Source organism: Phoenix dactylifera, chromosome 7, assembly GCF_051530095.1.
Source record: "Phoenix dactylifera cultivar Ajwa chromosome 7, Ajwa_hap1_PhDact_Kaust_v1.1, whole genome shotgun sequence".
Lineage (NCBI taxonomy): Eukaryota > Viridiplantae > Streptophyta > Magnoliopsida > Arecales > Arecaceae > Phoenix > Phoenix dactylifera.
The window spans coordinates 7,383,638-7,402,640 of NC_143196.1; the positions used below are offsets into that span (position 1 = coordinate 7,383,638).

Sequence of the window (19,003 nt, forward strand, 5' to 3'; positions counted from 1 at the left end):
GTACAAGAATCAGGAGTACACGAATTTCTAATAGCTACTAGAAACTCCGTATCACACAGCTAAAGAAACGAAGTCCTTTCGTCACAAGCATGCAAGATATTAGCTCTATTTTTACTCCATAAATGATATTATTTTCTAACAAACGATTGGTGCATAATTGCTGATTTATCTTCTCTTTCGTTTCTGTAAATTTGAAATAAACTTATGAGAAAGCATGAATGGTGTAAACATAACAGAAATGGAAACAATATAGCGTTTTCATTTAACTATTGTACTTTTTGCTGATATATATTAGTGAAACTACAATAACGACAGTAATAGGTACAGGGAGTAGACAAGCGATTTGAGGAGTTTACCATCCTTGATTCAAAAATATGTATAAAGGGAGCACTAAATATGTTTTTATAAATAAAAGTAGCGAAAAAACATATATATGATTGACACTGCCGATGCAAAATTGCTTTATAAGGCACTTTCATTTCTTGCTGATTGCAGCAATCAATATCGCCATCATTCTATGACTACTTAGAAACTTAATGTGTTGATTACATAGGTAATATCAATCCTTCGTTGGCTTTGGAGGGCATGACTTGTGCAGATGGACTGGCCTGACCATTTGGAGCTCAGAGACCTTATGCTGTTTGATTATTGCAGTACAATCAAAATCTGCCTCATGAACCTGAGATCGTAGAGATTAGAAATGTTCATAAACAAATTGAGGCATGTTCTCTGCAATGAAAATAGTTCAATGGGCAGAACATTCAGCATTCCTGATACCACACATAAGATCCAATGAAGAGCAAGGAGGCTAAAATTTTTCAAAGATAAAGAATCAACTACCTCCAGGTTCATATTGATAGTATTTAGAGCACATGGAATGCATACATCTGTTTTAAGAGAAATAAGCGTTTGATGTCTGATGAAATTTTTGGAATTCATTAATGCATGCATAAATTGATAAAGAAACCTGTTTTTTGTGCATGCGTGTGTGCGCACTTTATCTTCTGGTACATCCAACTTCCCATTTCTTCAATCTCTTTCAAACCCTAGAGAGAATCGAGAAGGGTAGATCTGCTAAAGAGGGGAATGATCATACCGAACCTTGGGAGCCTTTGTGAACCTCAAACTTTCATTTAAACACAACCAAGGAATGCTGAATGACTATGCTTAGAAATATTTTCAATGGTGATGTAGACGCACTTCTGATTTGACTACATGTATATTTAGAGTACTTTCACCGGATAGTTTGAGTGTGTGCAAACAGGAGAAAATGTATCTTTATCATCTCTCATATCAATCTAACATTAGATAAAACTGGAAGTGTTTTACAATGCTAGGATGACCAGTCACACAAATGACACAGGAGACTTCTGTAGTTACATATAGCAGAGCAAATGGTTACAAAGTAACATAAAATATGTTAGCTTGCAGACATAATCCGAGTAGTCGGGTACTTACCATAGTTTTGGTGCTTCTTTGAGAAGTCATAAATGGCTTTCACAACTGCACCATATTTCATGGATCTCAATGATCCCATATGTCTGAAAAGTAGCAAAAGAAACTTCAGTTCAGTAGATTAAAATGCGAAAAAAAAACTAAAAGGATAATAAAAGAAACAGGACACAAGCATTAACCCCCCAACATTCATTCCACAAATATGTGCTCATCCATGTGGTCGTGCACAACACCAATTCCTCAAGAAGTAGACTATTTTTTATATTAACTTTAGAATTATATTATACTCTAATATATACGGAAACAGACAACAATATGGAACCATACTGGGATCTTTAATATTGAATGATAAAACTAGTTAGTTAATAGGAAAATGAATATCAGAATGGCAGCATGAGCTTTACTTCGTGAATATTTCCCATGATTAATAATCAATGTCACTTGATTTTGCCTCAAAAGCACATAAACATAGCATAGAATTGCATCTTTCTACTGGTGCAAGAAATGAAGATATCATATGCAAACATCAGCATCAATCAGAAAACTCATAGCATTCACATCAATGCATATCCAGACATGCTTAGGTTGATGTATATACCCTAATCTTCATACAATACAGTATGCCGCCACAATGACTTTGTCAAAGACCAGCCATGAGTTCATGAAGCTTATGTCAATCCTTGAACCAATATCATGCAAAGTCAGAAGAAGCTTTGCAGAGGTTTGGGCAATCTAAATTTGTAAGAAAAGCCCAGAAAATTGGTTACATCAAGTGGGTACACATAAATCTATTCTAATACTAAACCCGAACTCCCAACTGTTCCACCTTTCCCAAGGCTCTGGTTGTGTGGTTGTCCATCTCCCATCTTGGTCATAGAATCACCCAAGTTCAGGTCCATAAGCAGTGACAATCACCCTATGAAGACTCACTTTAACTGCGGCTCCGGTGGGTTCCCTTAACCAAGCCACTACATATGAGTCCCCGGCTTATTCATCAACAGGCACGTAGTCATAGATCACATTGGCTCATTCTTCAACAGGCATGCAATCAGAGATCAGATTCTCCTCCTACTGCTTGGGAGCTTATAGAAGGGTAGATGCCTTTGGGGTCCTTTCCAGTCAAGAATTGAGGCCTCAAAATCACTAGCCAATATGCTTTTCTCTCATGCCTTTCTTCATTCATGGTTCGATATTCTAGTGTCCTAGGCGTAGAGGAATCACATCAATCCATCCCGTACTTAGTGGACTATCATAGCTATTTTCATCTTAAATAAGTATAACCTCACTTATTTGAATTCCTAATTCAAGGGAGAGAAGAAATGCACAACCCAAAAATCAGAGTAATGAAATTACATGAATAAGTGATCACATGTCACACTCCGGTACATATGCATGTATGTGTTACATACATAATTTGGTATGTTTATTATATTGAAACTCCTAAACTTACATGGAAAACAAATTCAAATTATTAGATAAAACGGATTTTTGCAACATATAGAACCTGCCGGTCGTTAGATTGGGACTCAAAAATAATTGAGTAATATACGCAATCTAGTGATTACAAAATTGGATATCTATTTCCCCCTTGTTTTAGCTAGACCCATGCCCATGCATCTACATACAAAGAATATCAATTGATCTATAAGGGACAATTTCTGAAACATAATGTCAGATCTTAGATACCTGGACGAGAGTGGGTACGAGTAGATTTTAGTACAAGAGCAAGGAGGCAAAGCTCTTTAAAAAGTTTAAAAGCATGGAACCACCTATATAAATTATTATAAACATCTATATTTATATTACAATGAAAACTCCCATAAGGTTTCTCCCCTAAACTTAAAAATTGATTCTGAAAGTTTCCCTTTGTTTAGTAAACAAGTCTCTTGGTTGCATCTGCATTTTAGGGAGGCAAGTATCATTTACAAGTACAGCAGTCGAAGGTATGCATAAATGTACCACTCAGGAAGTAGGGTAAAAAAAGACTCTAAAATCAGATAGGATCACATCAATATTTCATATTTCTCTCCACTGGATCACATGCTCAATATATTATAGATTTCTACAAATATAGTTATTTCATTGAGCAAAAATATATGAACCATGACTTCAAAAATATAAAACAACATTAGTACAATGGTCATCAGACTAAGAATGACTTCGAAAAATTGCAGTGCATGCTTGTGAGTGACTAGAAGTTAGAAGCATTTGGAAATTTCAGATTATAAGGTTTAGATTACCTAAATGAAATAAAGGACATCAACATTCAACATATATTCATTTCTAACCCAAAATTTCCTTGGTCAAGAATTTGCCACCAACTCCTTGGATAGAAGTCACTGATCCAGAATGATCACCAAACTCGATGTGGAACACTTTAGCCACTATGAGTATTCAAGAGGATCACTAGACTCGAAGTGGAATACTTTGACTACTACGAGCCGGGTTGGACAGGGTTCGGAAGTGAGATCCGCCACATCAGGAAGCTAAATCGCAATCCAAACTTCAGAAGGCCATAATTTGGTCATACGATACCCAATTGAGATGATCTTCTTTTTTTTTTTAAATTGAGTATCTTTTCGAAATTTACAACTTTGAGCCAACCTCCTAGGAGATTGAATCGGGCCGAAATTTTATCGTTTAGGCTCCAAAACGGATTGGTCAAACCAAAATTTTCTTTTCAAGTAAGGTTTTGACCGAGCGTAGCTCTTTATCCGAGAAGAATCAGATAGAGTTGATGTAGAAGTCGAGATCTACCTCCTAAAAAAATTTCGCTTTTTTTTGAATATTTTTATTAATTATATTTATTTTAGGATATCTAGTCCTATTCGAACTAGGAGAGAAATCCAACCCAAATTGTAAAACGAAGGACCCCATTAGTATTATAAATAGGAGCTATGTACCTTAATTTAAGAAGTGGAAGAATCAATGGCAAAAAAAAAAGAAGTTAAATCCCTACTTTCGAGATTCCTCCTTTTTCTAGTTTTCTTTTGAGAGATCCGAGTTGACCAGATTAAAAAAAAAAAAAAATCTTCTTTCTCTTCGATTGAATCAAGTTGGTATCAGAGCTATGCTCTTACCTAGTGAAATTCCAACTTGATCTGATCAGATCAAGTAGGTATCAGAGCATCGGTCCTCTACATCTATGGAGGCTTTAATGCATGGTCCAAATGCGCGAGTAGTACAAGTAGTCAGGAAAAGGGCTATTCGTGCTTGAAGTAAATTGAAAGACAAAAGCAAATATGATTGCTACTTCTACCTCGACGAATGATGAGATGATGGAACGTCTCACACAACTAGAGGAGAAAATAGCCTAACTCACTGAGATCATGTCTCGATTGGCAATGCCTTCAACACAAGCACTAACTCTATCTTCAAGCAAAACCAAGTGGTTTAGCCGCGAGACAGGGAAGCAAGCATTTCTCCATCTTCAGTTCTGATTTAGCAGGAGCTAAGTTTTCTAAACAAGGAGAGCTCTAATTCATAAGGATCACCAAACTCGATGTGGACTAATTTGACCACTATGAAAATTCAGAAGCATCCCCAAAACTGATGTAGAATACTTGGCCACTACGAGTATTCTGGAGGATCGCCAGACTCGATGTGGAACACTTTGGCCTTTACAAGTATTCAGAAGGATCATCAGACTCAATGTAGAACACTTTAATCACTACGAGCAGGGCTGGATAGAATTAAGGAGCGAGATCTACCACATCGGAAAGTCGAGTCGCAGACCAAATTTAAAAGCGCATATTTGGTTGTACAATGCCCGATTGAGATCTTTTTTTTTAAATTGGATATCTTTTCGAGATCTACAACTTTAGGCTAGAAGGTTGAATCGGGCCGAAATTCCATCGTTTAGTCTCCGAAGCAGACTGATCAAATCGAAAGTTTTATTTTCGGATAAGACTTTGGCCGGACGTAGCTCTATTCGAGAAGAATTAGGCGGAGCGATAGAAAGTAGAGTTGATGTAGAAGTCGAGATCTTCCTTCTCAAAAATTTTAGTTTTTTTCTAGAATACTTTTATTAATCATATTTATTTTAGAATATCTAGTCCTATTCGAACTAGAAGAGGAATCCAACCAAAATTGTAAAAGGGAAGACCTTACTAGTATTATAAATAGAAGCTATGTACCTCAGTTTAAGAGGTGGAAGGATCAATGAAACAAAAGAAAACTTAAAGCCCTACTTTCGAGATTCCTCCATCTTCTTCTAGTTTTTTTTCGAGAGATTCGAGTTGAATGAGTTGAAAGAAATCTTCCTTCTCCCCGTCAGATCAGTCACAATTAATACATGCTAGTACAACATTCTTAAACTTTGATGCATCATATTTGATCCATAAATCAATATATATATAGATTGGCAAAGGCTTGTTATTTTATGCTAATATTCCTGGCGTCTAGCTCATGCAATGCACATTGGAAGAAGAATGAATGGCTGGCCCACCATCTAATTTTTGTTTGTTCTCCCTTAAGCCTTAAGACTAACTACATTTATTGAAAAAGCTCATAATTTGCTTGATGAATTTATCCTTCCTCCTTTAAAGGCAGAGAACTAAAACAAATGGGGTGTAATTCTGAAAGAAGAGAATGCACATAAAATGATATATAGATGGGCAGAAAACAGACTCACAGGCTCAGGGACCGAGGTCAGAGGCTTATGGCCGACTTGGTGATAATAGAAGAGAACATAATCCCATTAGTTTCAGTCCTTCAACATCTTGTTCATCATTTCCACACATGTCTGTGCGCACAAATGTACATACAGAGAAGATCATTTATCTTGTTCTGTAGCTTAAGGAGTTTGACTCTCATAAACAGATTTGTGGAATCCTATACCTGTGCTCACACATTATTGCTTAATAATTTTCTTTCACAAATAACACTGAAGGTAGAGTGGATGAAATCACAGCCATGGGCAAAAGAGTTCTATAACTCTTAGAAAGTCAAAAGCTTTTAAGAAAGGAACTGAAGGCAACATTGTTCTTGGTGGAAGCATCTACAAAGAATCCCATCAAATTTAAATTTTAACAGTATGGCACCTTATAGATATTCCATGCCATGACCTAATACCTTGCTGCAGATGTCACACATGCAACATCAGGCCAATGATTTTCAGTAATAGAGAAAAAGAAAGTTTTTGCTGGGTGAGCAGCAACCAAACAAAGTCTGGACACAACAAGATTGCAACCATTTTTCCTAGGTAATATAGGTTTACACGAGTGCAAAAGTATTGCTATGCACAAGAAGGTGATTGACTAATTTCATGTCTCTACGCATGTGATAAATGGAAAGTGGAACAACATACAAGAGGACAATTTGGATGTAATTTTCTATGAGAATCCTAATTCCTGTCGGTAGCCAACAGAAGCGATATATTGTAAGGAGCAAGCTTACCCCAAACTAAAATAGGGGTACTAATAAACTTCACCACAACTGTAATACTACTATTTGTTGAAAGCTGGAAGAGGCATGCATAATGCCTCACCTCATGCAATAGTTCTCCTCTAGAACAAATTCCAAATCCCAAAGTCAATCAAAATTTCACAGTCTTCACTAACATTAATTGTTCAATTAGTTGCCATCAGTGGAAAAAAGAGTTTGTCAAAGGCTGCATCAGCAAGCCATATACCTTCCAAAAACTTAACTATTCTATTCCATTTGCCAAACAAGTTTCTCTACATAAAAAAATCCCCTCCTCCACATAAGAAACTTACCAAATATAAAGATGTGCACACATAAGACAGAGAGAGAGAGAGAGAGAGAGAGAGAGAGAGTTAATCCAAAATTTACAGACTTTGGAAGTTTGAGGTATCATATGTTCATTATAGGAGATAGGTTATGAGGTCAGGTCAATTTTAAGTTTTAACAGCTATTAATTATTCTGGTCCTAGGTTCCTGAATTAGAAGCATATGATATCATACTAGACTGCCTCAATGGTAGCATAAGCTACTCTAATCGTTGGTTCCAATGACTTAAAAACTAAAGCAGGTTTGATTAGCATTTCACAAATATGCACTGACGAATCAGTAAATTAAAGCAGAGTATATCAAGCCCTTAAGACCATAACCAACAATAGATGAGTCAAAGCAGCCAACACCATTGGACTTTGATTTAATAAAATGCAGCCAATAAAAAATATTAGAGACCAAAAAAGAAATGATTTTTTGAAAGAGAAAAAGAAGTGAGGACAAAATTTTAGAAACCTTATATAGTTGTCAAAACTAGAGCAACAAAAAACATGCTTGGAGAACAAAACTTGTTTTACTTTTGGAGCAAAAAATTGAAAGTCAACTAAGAGTTATATATTGATTCGTTATTCAATATACAACCAGAACAGATATTACTTGGCATAATCTGGATAAAAATAAGTAATAAGTGGCAGAAGATATAAATGTTGGACTTATATATTAAAATAGAAAAATAAATAACCATAAACATAACCATCATGCCTTATCCCCACCAGCTGGTGTTAGCTTTATTGATTCATAATTACCTAATTCCTGTATGACAAGTGAATTCTGAAATGACAGAAAGTGAACTGGTTCACAGTGCAGTTTGGTAATAATGGGAAAAGAAGAAAGAAGAAAGAATTATTACAAAAAAGAATATTTAATTAATTCACAAATATAAAACTCTCTCATTGTCTTTCTCTTCTTTTATTCATTTCTCGTACCTTGATAAGTTCAGGCCATGGTTTTGTCAAACGTTTCTCTAGATTGATATTAGACCTTTTCTTGGTAAAAATTTTATACAACAATAAGAAACGTTCTAAAATCATACCAAATAAATATAATAGAAAATCTGCATTCTACTTAGCAAACCTAATTCATTTTGAATGGCAGACTTACAATTATGATCTAGAAACCAAACCAAGTGAACCAACAAACAACTGAACTTTATACAACAATAAGAAATGCTCTAAAATTGTAACAAATAAATAACATAGAAAATGTTCATTTTACTAAGAAAACCTAATTGATTTTCAATGACAGGCTTACAATTATGATCTAGAAACCGAACCAAGTGAACCAACAAACAAGCTAACCATTTCAGTTGAGTCTACCTCTAGTGCTACTGCAAACTATTCAGTCATTTCTCTCAACTTCCATTCTTGTCCGCTGAGATTTTCCTTTCCCTTCTTAGATCCTTCAACACAAATTCAAGCACCTTACTCAGGCTCACTAACATCTTCATGATACATCCCTATGCCATCTCAATTTGATATCTATCACCTTATACTCCATCAGTGCAACTCCTGTGCCCCCTCTAACTAGAATAAGTATTCACTTCTCACTCTACAATTTCTAGTCTACCACATCCATCTTGATATCCTAATATCTGCAATGTCCATCTTCGTTGCTTAAACTTTCTTTTCAACATTTTGAACACAGTATTATCGATCTCCATCTTTTTTTCATGAAACTGCTAAAGCATGCAAATCATAAACTGAAATAGAATTCTGTTGAATAAATATGCAACTGAAATAGAATTCAATATCATGAGCATACTAATCACCAATCCAAAATATTGTCTACATCCTAAGTTCTTATCCAATATGGAATATGGGATGTAATTTAGTCTATGTTAGATGTCCTTCATTAATTCATTAAGCATTTATAGTGCAATAGGCCACCAATTGCATGGTTCGCTAAATTCGCCCAACTAGAATTAGCTGAATCATGGCTTATATAAGAAAGATGCATGAATTAAACATTTAAAGAATATTTAACATAAAAATTTCAAAAATCTTCCCTTGTTCTAGCTAATTTTATTTCTATAAGTTTAAAAAAAACTGAAATATTTGCGCTGGCATACAAAAAAGTAGATGGTAAAAGCAAACCAAAACAGTGGAAACTCAATTTATGGGGACCTAGCCAACATAGAGAAACACCCAAATTTTAATTAAAAAGAAAAAATCTACTAAAATATCATGCATTACATCTATTTGGACTCAAAATCACAATAAACACCCAGGTTACTGAACACAGAAGCTGAGTTATAGGAATATATATATAACAAGAAAAAGAATCAGTCCTCTCACATACTTATGATGTCAATTGACTTATGGTCCAAATTGTTCTGACCTGGACTACAGGTTCCATGTAGTTCTATAACACTGGTAACACTAAAGATGGTCACAATAATGGTTCATTTGCCCCTAAAAAGGGGATGTTCTATAGAAGATGACAGACCTCTATATTATCAACATACTACTAAGAAAGATATGGGTACCATGTTAAAGTAGGCTATCCCATGTCATTAGATAATCTTTGATCCTCTACCTAATATATGCATTACATAACATATGCTTTACTAAAAACTAACAATGAGAAAATATATGCTAGCTATAAAACAGTAAGATAATAAAAAATTGGCACAGAAAACTATTACTACTATTACCCTCATTATTCTTTTGGAGTACAGAGAAGGGAACATGGAATTTTTTCCATTCATGAATCATGACAATGAAACTTACACAATCTCTGTGTACCGTATCCTCCATGCAGGAAATCCTAAATGGCATCTAGCAGGCCCATAGACAAGAAGGAGATCAGGATCTGGTCCACCATGACCTAACCAGGAAGAATTTAAAATACATCATGGAGTGCAGCTATAATAAACACCTAAGCTACATACGAGAGACAAACAAGAAATGAAGAGAACCACAACATAAGTTTAGTATGACTTGCATGTAAGGGAAGAAAAAGAACAAACCTACTGCTTTTAGAGCATTCGTCACATCAGTTTCTGTGAAGACCGGCTCCATCTTATTGTAGCCTACAGAATCACCTTCCAGATACTGCAAACATAGAAAGCTAGCTGCTTTAGCAACCGCTCCTTTACCATCAGAGAAAGAAAGAAGCTCTACTGTCATTCTTTCTTGATGAACTGAAGCCACAGCATTTCCATCGGCAACCTAAATATTGCAGTAAATTATCTTAGAATTCAACATCATCCACAAGGATAATTTAGCATCAAATGATAAGTAGTCTTTTCCTAAAGTCAAGGATTCTGCATAGAATACATAATGAAACTAGAAATTACAGTTCATCTCACAGATCATGTTCTTACACTTGGATTTTCTGAGCTCTTTAGATCAGTTTCCACTGACTTCTTCAGCACTCCTAAACCATCAAAAACAATGACAATAAATCACCTGTTTTAAGATCACTTAAACTATAAGAGAAAAAATAGTGGGAGGACATATATAATGCATCAGTAATGCACAATATGACAAAATCTTCAATGTGAACCAACCTGCATATTTCTATCTCTATTTTGCAGAATTCATAGAACATTGTAATCAACAATAAGTGAATGATATACAATCCAAATCATTCACTAAACCTTGAAGAGTATATGACATTTGTTGAAAAGGAATGAGTGTACATGCTTACCTTCCATGTCATAAAGAGTTACATACTTCACACCAATAGATGACAACCAGCTCAAAAGTTGCTTGATCTTTGTAGTGTTTTTAGCTTCTTCACTTTCTACCACAATTGCCAGGTACCGAAGCTTGTCTAATTGGAGATTTTGATACTTCTGTAGTAATCCACTTGAAATCATATAGTAAAGTAGTTGTTTAATCAGATAAGACCCAAGATGCACGATGCTAACTGGAAGATGGAGTAAACACCAGAAAAATCCCAGAGTAAACCTCAAAATTTTGGATGACTGGACCCTCTGCATATTCCAAGAACCATAAAAAGAGCCAACTTCAAACATATGCTTTTTAAAGGAGGGAAGAAAATATGAACCATGTCAACATTTAACCTTATTTGTCCAAAAATTCCACAGAGAAAGGAAAGCAAGGAAAGACTGGCAAAAAAACAAGAACAACCGTGTGGAAATTACACTTTTTTCTTAAGGGGATGCCAAGAAGTGATCATTTAACTCAACATATTCCCAAAAAAAAAGGCAGTGATTATTGCAAACTATATATTCTCAAACCAATTGCATAATAATCAATAAGACAATCTCCCATAACAACCAGGCACACAACCTTGTAAGAAAACAAAACATATGAATCAAATAATTTATCAAGGATTGGTTTGTTTTCCTATTAACCAAGCTATTCAAACAAAATCCTTTCCTACCACTCCTATGCAAAATTCGCATCAGGGTGCCACTTCCACTTCTTATTTTTAAAAGAAGAAAACTTTGTCAATCATCAAACAGTTTTCAAGACAAATACTCCAACTAATGATCAACCAAATCCAGTAATCTTTGACAATCGAACAAATTAAAGAACTTGGCAAAGCATGAGCTTCAAAACTACTCAGGAACACATCATTAGTTCTCACAAGCCATTCCAAGAACACATTGTTGGCAGTACAAGTGCAAGCACATAACTTTTAAAAAGCGAACCACTTACTTGTAGAGGGGGGATTAAGACCCTTGCAATTTCATCGGATAAATCCATAAATCTGCAATGAGAAAACAAGAGCAACCAACCGATCAATGCAATTAAGCTCGGGTCTTTGAATACAAGAATGGAAATATTAAGTTAATCGGTACTTCAAAAGACGAAAAAGATGAAAAGAAAAGAACATCTGGCGTCGTTTGTGCCAATCGGTCTCCATAATTCCACAGGGTTACAAAAGAAAGTTCTCAACAGTCTTAAAAGAGATTTCGGCGGTGAGGAGTAGAAGCGAGCGTGTTTGAAGTGATAGCGTTTGTTCGCTGGGAGATTAAGAGGAGCATGAGCGGCGTGAAGGAAGGGCCACTTACCGGTGGATCCTTGACCGCGGAGCCGCCGGCCTCGGGCCGGCCCCCTCCCGAGATCGCCCTCCTCCCTTCCCGGGAGAAGAAAGGAGAAGAAGAGAGAAGGGAAAAAAAAGGAAGCTTCGAGAAGAAGAAGGAGAAGAGAGGAAGAAAAGGAAGAAGAGAGAAGAAGCTTTGGAAAAAGAAGAGAAGAAAAAAGAAAAAGGAAGGAAAAGAAAATAAAAAAGAAGAAAACAAAAAGAAAAAGGAAAAAAAGAAAAAAAAGAAAAATACATAAATAAATAGTAAATAAATAAATAAGGAATTAAGATAATAAATAAATATAAATAAAATAAAATAATAATTAGCCCTGTAACTGGCCTTGGGCCGAGCCAATTCATTCCTAAATTAACTGTTTACATCACTGGGCCTGAATGAAAGAACTCTGTAATTGGGACTAAATCAGAAATTAAATTAGGCCTGAACTCGAAGTCGAAATTGGATCAGACCTGAACCAGAAATTGAATCAGACCTGAACCGAAAATTGGGTCAGATCTGAACCAGAAATTAAATTAGACTTGAACCAGAAGTTGAATCAGATCTGAATCAAAAATTGAATCAAACCCGAACCAAAAGCTGAATCAGACCTGAACTAGAGGTTGAATCAGGCTTGAACCAGAAGTTGGAATAGACCTAAACCAGGGGTTGAACAGGTATGAATCAGGAATTGAATTAGACCTGAACCAGAAGTTGAATCAGACCTGAACAAGAAATAAAATTAGGCTATGGGCTTGAAAATGAAAATGAATCCTATGGATGGGCTATAAATGATTTCAATTAAGAAAAGAATGTAAATAAATAGAAATTGAATATGCAAGTAACAAATAATTTGATGATATTACTAGGTATTGGAGAATTGTCATCTGAACCTAGGACTTTGCAAGCAAATTGAGGTAAGTGACCTTGACACAATCTTATTATTTTCAAGTATATGAAATTAATTAAATATAAAATTGTATATTACTACTATGTTTCTTAAAATTAGGATTAAGCATGTGTAGCAAGTATTGCATGATTTTGGATAAAAAACATTAATCTTGATTACTATATATTGTGTACACATGATTTATGATGATATAGAAAGATGCATGGAAAAATAAAGTTTGCAACATAATCATGAATTTTTGCATATTATGATGCCATTATTCAATTTTTAATGTACTTATGAAGTAAGTTTTATGAAAAATATGATATGCTTTAAGAACTCTCAGATTACTATGTAAGACCCTCGCTAGTAGGTAACAATAATTTGGCATATGACCCCTGCCAGTAGGTAAGAGTAACTCGGCATATGACCCCCACCAATGGGTAAGAATAACTCGACATACGATCCCCGCCGATAGGTAAAAGTAACTTCGTATAAACCCTGCCAATAAAGAATAATAGTTGTGAAAGGCCTTGCCGTGGCAATAAAAACGGCCATAGCTGTACTATCATATGAGGATACAAATTTCAAAGCATAAATAATGGCAAGAATTTTAAAAGATGCATATCCATATTTATGAACTTGCATGATTGGGCATCCACTATTTTATGACTGATTTGAATATATGCTATATGAAATGCTTACTATGTTATAAGTGTTAACTTCTTAAATTAATGCATTGGCATGAAGTACATTATATTTGATCTGGTAAGATTGTGCATGGTTACTTATTGAGCCGTATAGCTCACACCACTTTATCCATTTTTTTTACAGATAAATAGATTTGCTAGGAGCAAGGAGCTTGAGATAGTCCACGGTTTGGAAAAATTGAATATACAATGTTAAAAATTTTAGAAGCTTTCAACTTTTCCCTTTTGATGAATCATGTTATGACATTTGTGAATAAAATTGTTCATTTTGTTAAAAAAATTTAAGTGGCTTTGTGTTATTGTATACATAAGGTTGCAATAGCACGGCCGTGTCATGATCTGGATTCAGGGCATGACAAGAATTACTTAAAAATGTACGATAAATTGCAATGATCAAGCTTCCTTACTACTGCTGTGCTCGTGGGTCGAAGAACAACATCAATTATCCCTAAGCAAAATTATTGGAGGACTTCAGAACTTTTCAAACTTACTAACAACCTCTACGGCCATGTAGTTGAAAGTCGCCCTTTATGTTGTGCACCTTAAGCCATTTTTCTTTGAAGCTTTGATTTCTTGGAAGAAGAAAAAATCTAGTATATAAGGCCCATCTTGTCACATCAACTTTAAATCAACTACTAGCCTGCACATAAGAAATTTTCTAGCTCTAAAAGGTAAACATATTAAATCTCATACACTAAAAGATAAATATTGCAACTCTCTCACAACACTTTTTTTTAAATAATCCATAAAACTAAAGGACCATTTTTATGTAAAAAAGGATATAATAAAGGAAGAACTTTGGCGGCAATGAGAGGGACTTAAATTGTGATGGCGAGAACTCCGACGAACAACAAAGAGAGAGAAAGGTTGTCTCTGGTGAAGAAGGGAGTCGAGAGAATAGTTTTAATTCCAGATGGAGGAGTGAAAAAGAGGGATCGAGAGATATTAGAAAATTTCTTAAAGGATGTAAAGATATTAGTTTCCAACAAATCCGTTAATCAGTTACCCACTTCGGGGTAAAAAAATAATTTCATAATTTTATTTAATTTTTAATTTAAATAAATATGATTTTGGCCTATCGCGTCAGCTGAATCTCTATATCAAAGGTATCCATTATAGCATAATATTTTGTGATGGCATGCACACAAGTATCAATTTGGAAGGGTATCCATACAAATTCCAATATTTATGAGCGTATTTATTCAAAAATTTAAATTTTTTTTTTACATGTATACCTTTCTATATGTATGAAATTATATGAATATTCTAGCAAAATTGTTATTTGTATGTATATCCTTATTAGCATTTCTTTTTGTATTTTTGCTCATTAAGAGTATTTCAGTTATTTCAATTGTAAACTGCTAACTTTTTAATGACATTAGATGGCATGGAAACATATGCAAAAGAAAAAAAATAAGGATATAATACAAAATAAATATTTAATGAGCGTATGCGTATAAATATTAATTTTGAAAAAATATTCACTTAAATTTTAATATTTAGAAGGATATGTATGCAAAACAATCCTATATATTGAAACATATTGTTGACACGTCAATTTCAGTGCATTAAGAAAGAAGCAACGAGGTACAAAACGTCATGTTTTGATCATTTTTGATGTGGTGACAAATATTCCAGCTTGTGACCTGAAATTTTGTTGTTTAAGAGGTTTTCTTCACCTGGGCAGGTGATTTATGGAATTTTGGATGCATATCCCAGAATCAGATGTTCTAAGTTTTTATTGTTGACTAGCCACCTGCAAAATCTTCAACCACTGGTCTCAGTTTCTGACCTCTGTTATGTAACTGATATAAGACCTGCGAAATTGAAATGTACTACATTAATTTTAACAGCAATTCTGGTTGACCTACATCTACAACTAGTTTCTTCATTTTCTGTCAAATGCTATTTTACATTCTTTTAGCTTCCAACCTTATGTGGTAAAATTCTTTCGGTCTAGCATGCTCCCACACAAGTGGCTATCTGATATGGTGCCAATGTTTGATGTAAATGATATGGCACAATATGATATGTAAAAGATTGCTTCAAATTCGTCAACCCTTCACACCAGCTCATTCTCTGATATAAATTTCTTGTTCTCCACTTTCTATTTTTATAATGTATCATGTGAGACTTTGGATCAATTATGTTTTTTTAAAAAAAAAAAAATTGGGCATTTCATATTGTTTACACATGAGTACAGCAAGACCAGTCAAAAGAAAGAAGGTTCAAACTTTGCCGAAAGAGCGATTAACTTTAAACGTTCCAAACTTTTTCTGTATGCAAGATAAGGCGATGGCGATTTTTGTGCTCCTCGATCCAGGAGAGGCGGAGTAGGATGCAAGCGGCGTTCTTGCGTGCAGCAGGGATGCGGCTCTTGAGGGCGTGGTCAATGGGGGCGGATGGCACCTGCGGGGGCGAAGAAAAAGGCATTTGGCGCCATGCTCTTGAAGTTGTTCTTCATGTTGTGCCTGGCGAGGAGGAGGAGGAGGAGGAGGAGGAGCAGCATGTCAGCATGGCGCTGGGACTTGACGAGGGCAAAGGGGGATTTGAGGTTCAAGATCAGGCCATGGATAACCTTGATGGAATAGTTGGTGGTGTGGTGCATGAGACAAGAAGGTGAGGAGATTGTCACTTGGCAACCGGTTCTCAATAAAATACCATAAATGCCCCAAATTATTGGATTGTCAGGCTAATCTTTTACTTATATGTATATATATAATATAAAAAAGTACTATAGCCATAACCATATATTTAACGTGTTTTCTTTTAACAGATTAGGTAGGCTAATCCTACCTTTTTACCTTACCTCCACCCAATTCTTTGATTCTAACTGGAATTGAACCCCACCCTCTCACCCATATAGCAAGGGTTGATACTGTCTGAGTAAGCGATGGTTACTCAATTGCTAGTAGTGACGATAAATGGCGATGCCAAAGCTTAAAATATTGTGGAGATCTTATGGAGATTAAAGTATTACTATATTGGAGAAGAGATAAGAATGGTCGAAAAATAATCTAAATATGTGTGTGTGTGAGAGAGAGAGATAAGCTCACTAGAAGCTGCTGTGGTGGTATGACAAATCGTGGCCTTATTGAACAAAGAGGAGGGATGAAAGAGAGAGAATGAGAGAGAGAGAGGATGAACAGAAGAGGGGAAGCTGACGAGGTGGCTGGAGCTTCAATTGTTTCGATGACCAAGAAGAAGAAGAGGAAGAGAGTAAAGATCAAGCTTGGGGGGGATGTTCATGGGAGAGCCAAATGTAGAGAGGGCCAAGAGATTGTGGTGGGTTGGGGGCAACTCTATCCTGCCATCCTGCCCTACTTCAGTAAACTGTTGGATCTTAGATCCAATAAGCCATTAAATTAACTTATATAAAATGACAGTATTGAAATTATAAAATATTTCTTTTTGATTATATTTGTGACTTTTGTATTGAGAAACTCTTTTAAAAAATATATTATTTATCCCATGAACTCCTCATATGCTCTCTTTCTCCTTTTCCATTCAAAATTCAAATTGCAACTCTTCATAAAACTCCCAAGCAAATTGAACCCTATCTTTTTTTCGTAATTCAACTCATAGATTGAACTTTCTAATTATACTTTATCACTTAATTTATCTTCTTTCCTTGATAAGAATTGCATGTGCCAGACTGCTAGTAACTAGGAGCTATGTCATAATAGAAAATAACACGTAATAGCCAAAAATAACTTCATTGTTGTGACAAATTGCATTTCGAAAAAATCTATTTTATCAAAAAACAGTAAACAATACAAATAAGTATGGTTATTTGCATTATCATGGACCTTAATAATATTAGATAATTCATTAAAACAATCATTATATTCTATTCTGTTATTATATTATGAAAAATGCTTTGAGATGCCCTTAAAGTGCCATTGAGAAATTCATTGAGCCCCCAATTGGTAACTTTACAATTAATCAACTTGTGTTTGGCAATTGATGAGTTATACTCATTCCTTCTTACGAGGCATCATTATTTATACACACACACACATATATAGTATGTATGTATGTATGTACCTACTAAATAGATATGAGAGAGAAAGTTTACTCTCTCTAAAATTCACAAAATTTGAGACCCTCCTTCCCTAATCCCACCACGAAATAAAGTATATATTTTCTAGAGCTCTGCCTAACTAGAAGTTAATTATAAATTACACTTATCCAGAACTCTTTTTGATTAGAACTAAACTTCTATAATCAAAAAGATTTCATAAATTTAAAATAAAATTTAATATATATTATTATTAAAATAAAAAAATATTTTTTATATAAAAATATTTATCTTTGCACCTGCATTCCTATACATCTATTAAATGGATAGGAGATAGAAAGCTTACCCTCTTAAAAATTGAGAAAAAATTCTAGAAAAATCAAGCATGCCACATCATGGATCTGAAATTGGCAGGACTCTTCTTCCATAATCTCATGAAAAAATATACCTTTTTAAAATTCTATCGAAATAAAAATTTTCTAATTTATCTTTTTTATTTAGAAGTTTTATTTATTCAAAACTCTTTTTAATTTGAACTATGCTTCTATAATCTAAACGATTCATGCATTAAAAATTATAAATTAATATATACTATTTGTGACATAAAAATATTTGTATATAAAGTTTTTTATTCTTGCATGCATATCACAAAATGGATGGAAAGAAAGTTCTATCAATTTCAAAATTTAAGAACAAATTTAAAAATAATAGAATATTAAGTATGGCATGTTAAGTAAAAAAATAAAGCTTTACGATAAGTAAATACATTATTTTATAATAAAAATATTTTCTATATGAAATATTTTTATAAAAAAAAAATTGCCGTAAGGTTTGAAAACCCTTGTAACGCCGGATGGCCCTGCTATTTTGAATGCTGGTGCCTGTATGTCAATGCCATTCCCGCGACCGCCCCCTCCGCGACGAGGACTCCCGGCGCCGCGAGCGCTCCAGCCCCGACGGGGACTCCCGATGCCGCGAGCGCGACCGGCAGAAGGAGTTCGAGGCCGTCAAGGCCGTCCACGTGGGTACCGCCACCTCTAAGAAGCGCGCGGTCGAGTTCAACAAGAGGAAGCGCCGGTTCTCATCCTTCTCGTCCAGGATCAGCATCACACCCAAAGATACCTTAGGTCAGGAAAAGCCACCTCTACTAAGTCAACCATGAAAAGGTCGCACTTAATAAA

General features: G+C 34.9%; 1 protein-coding gene across 6 annotated transcripts; it reads right to left on the reverse strand.

The window, feature by feature from the left end:
- Positions 1-375: 375 nt before the first annotated feature.
- Positions 376-12,354, reverse strand: LEW1 (Undecaprenyl pyrophosphate synthetase family protein). Of its 6 annotated transcripts, none has more exons than XM_088701147.2 (9): positions 12,194-12,354; positions 11,838-11,889; positions 11,121-11,146; positions 10,858-11,018; positions 10,532-10,584; positions 10,175-10,376; positions 9,936-10,032; positions 1,459-1,541; positions 376-679 (listed from the first exon to the last, which is right to left on the reverse strand). In XM_088701147.2, exons 2-9 carry the CDS (start codon positions 11,883-11,885, stop codon positions 672-674), a joined length of 678 nt encoding a protein of 225 aa, XP_088557273.1. In that variant the 5' UTR covers positions 11,886-11,889; positions 12,194-12,354; the 3' UTR covers positions 376-671. The 6 variants fall into 6 exon arrangements, with proteins under 6 accessions (XP_088557273.1, XP_038983341.1, XP_088557274.1 ...); XM_039127413.3 differs by having other exon boundaries at positions 376-729; XM_088701148.2 differs by lacking the exon at positions 11,121-11,146 and having other exon boundaries at positions 376-729; positions 10,858-11,005.
- Positions 12,355-19,003: the final 6,649 nt, after the last annotated feature.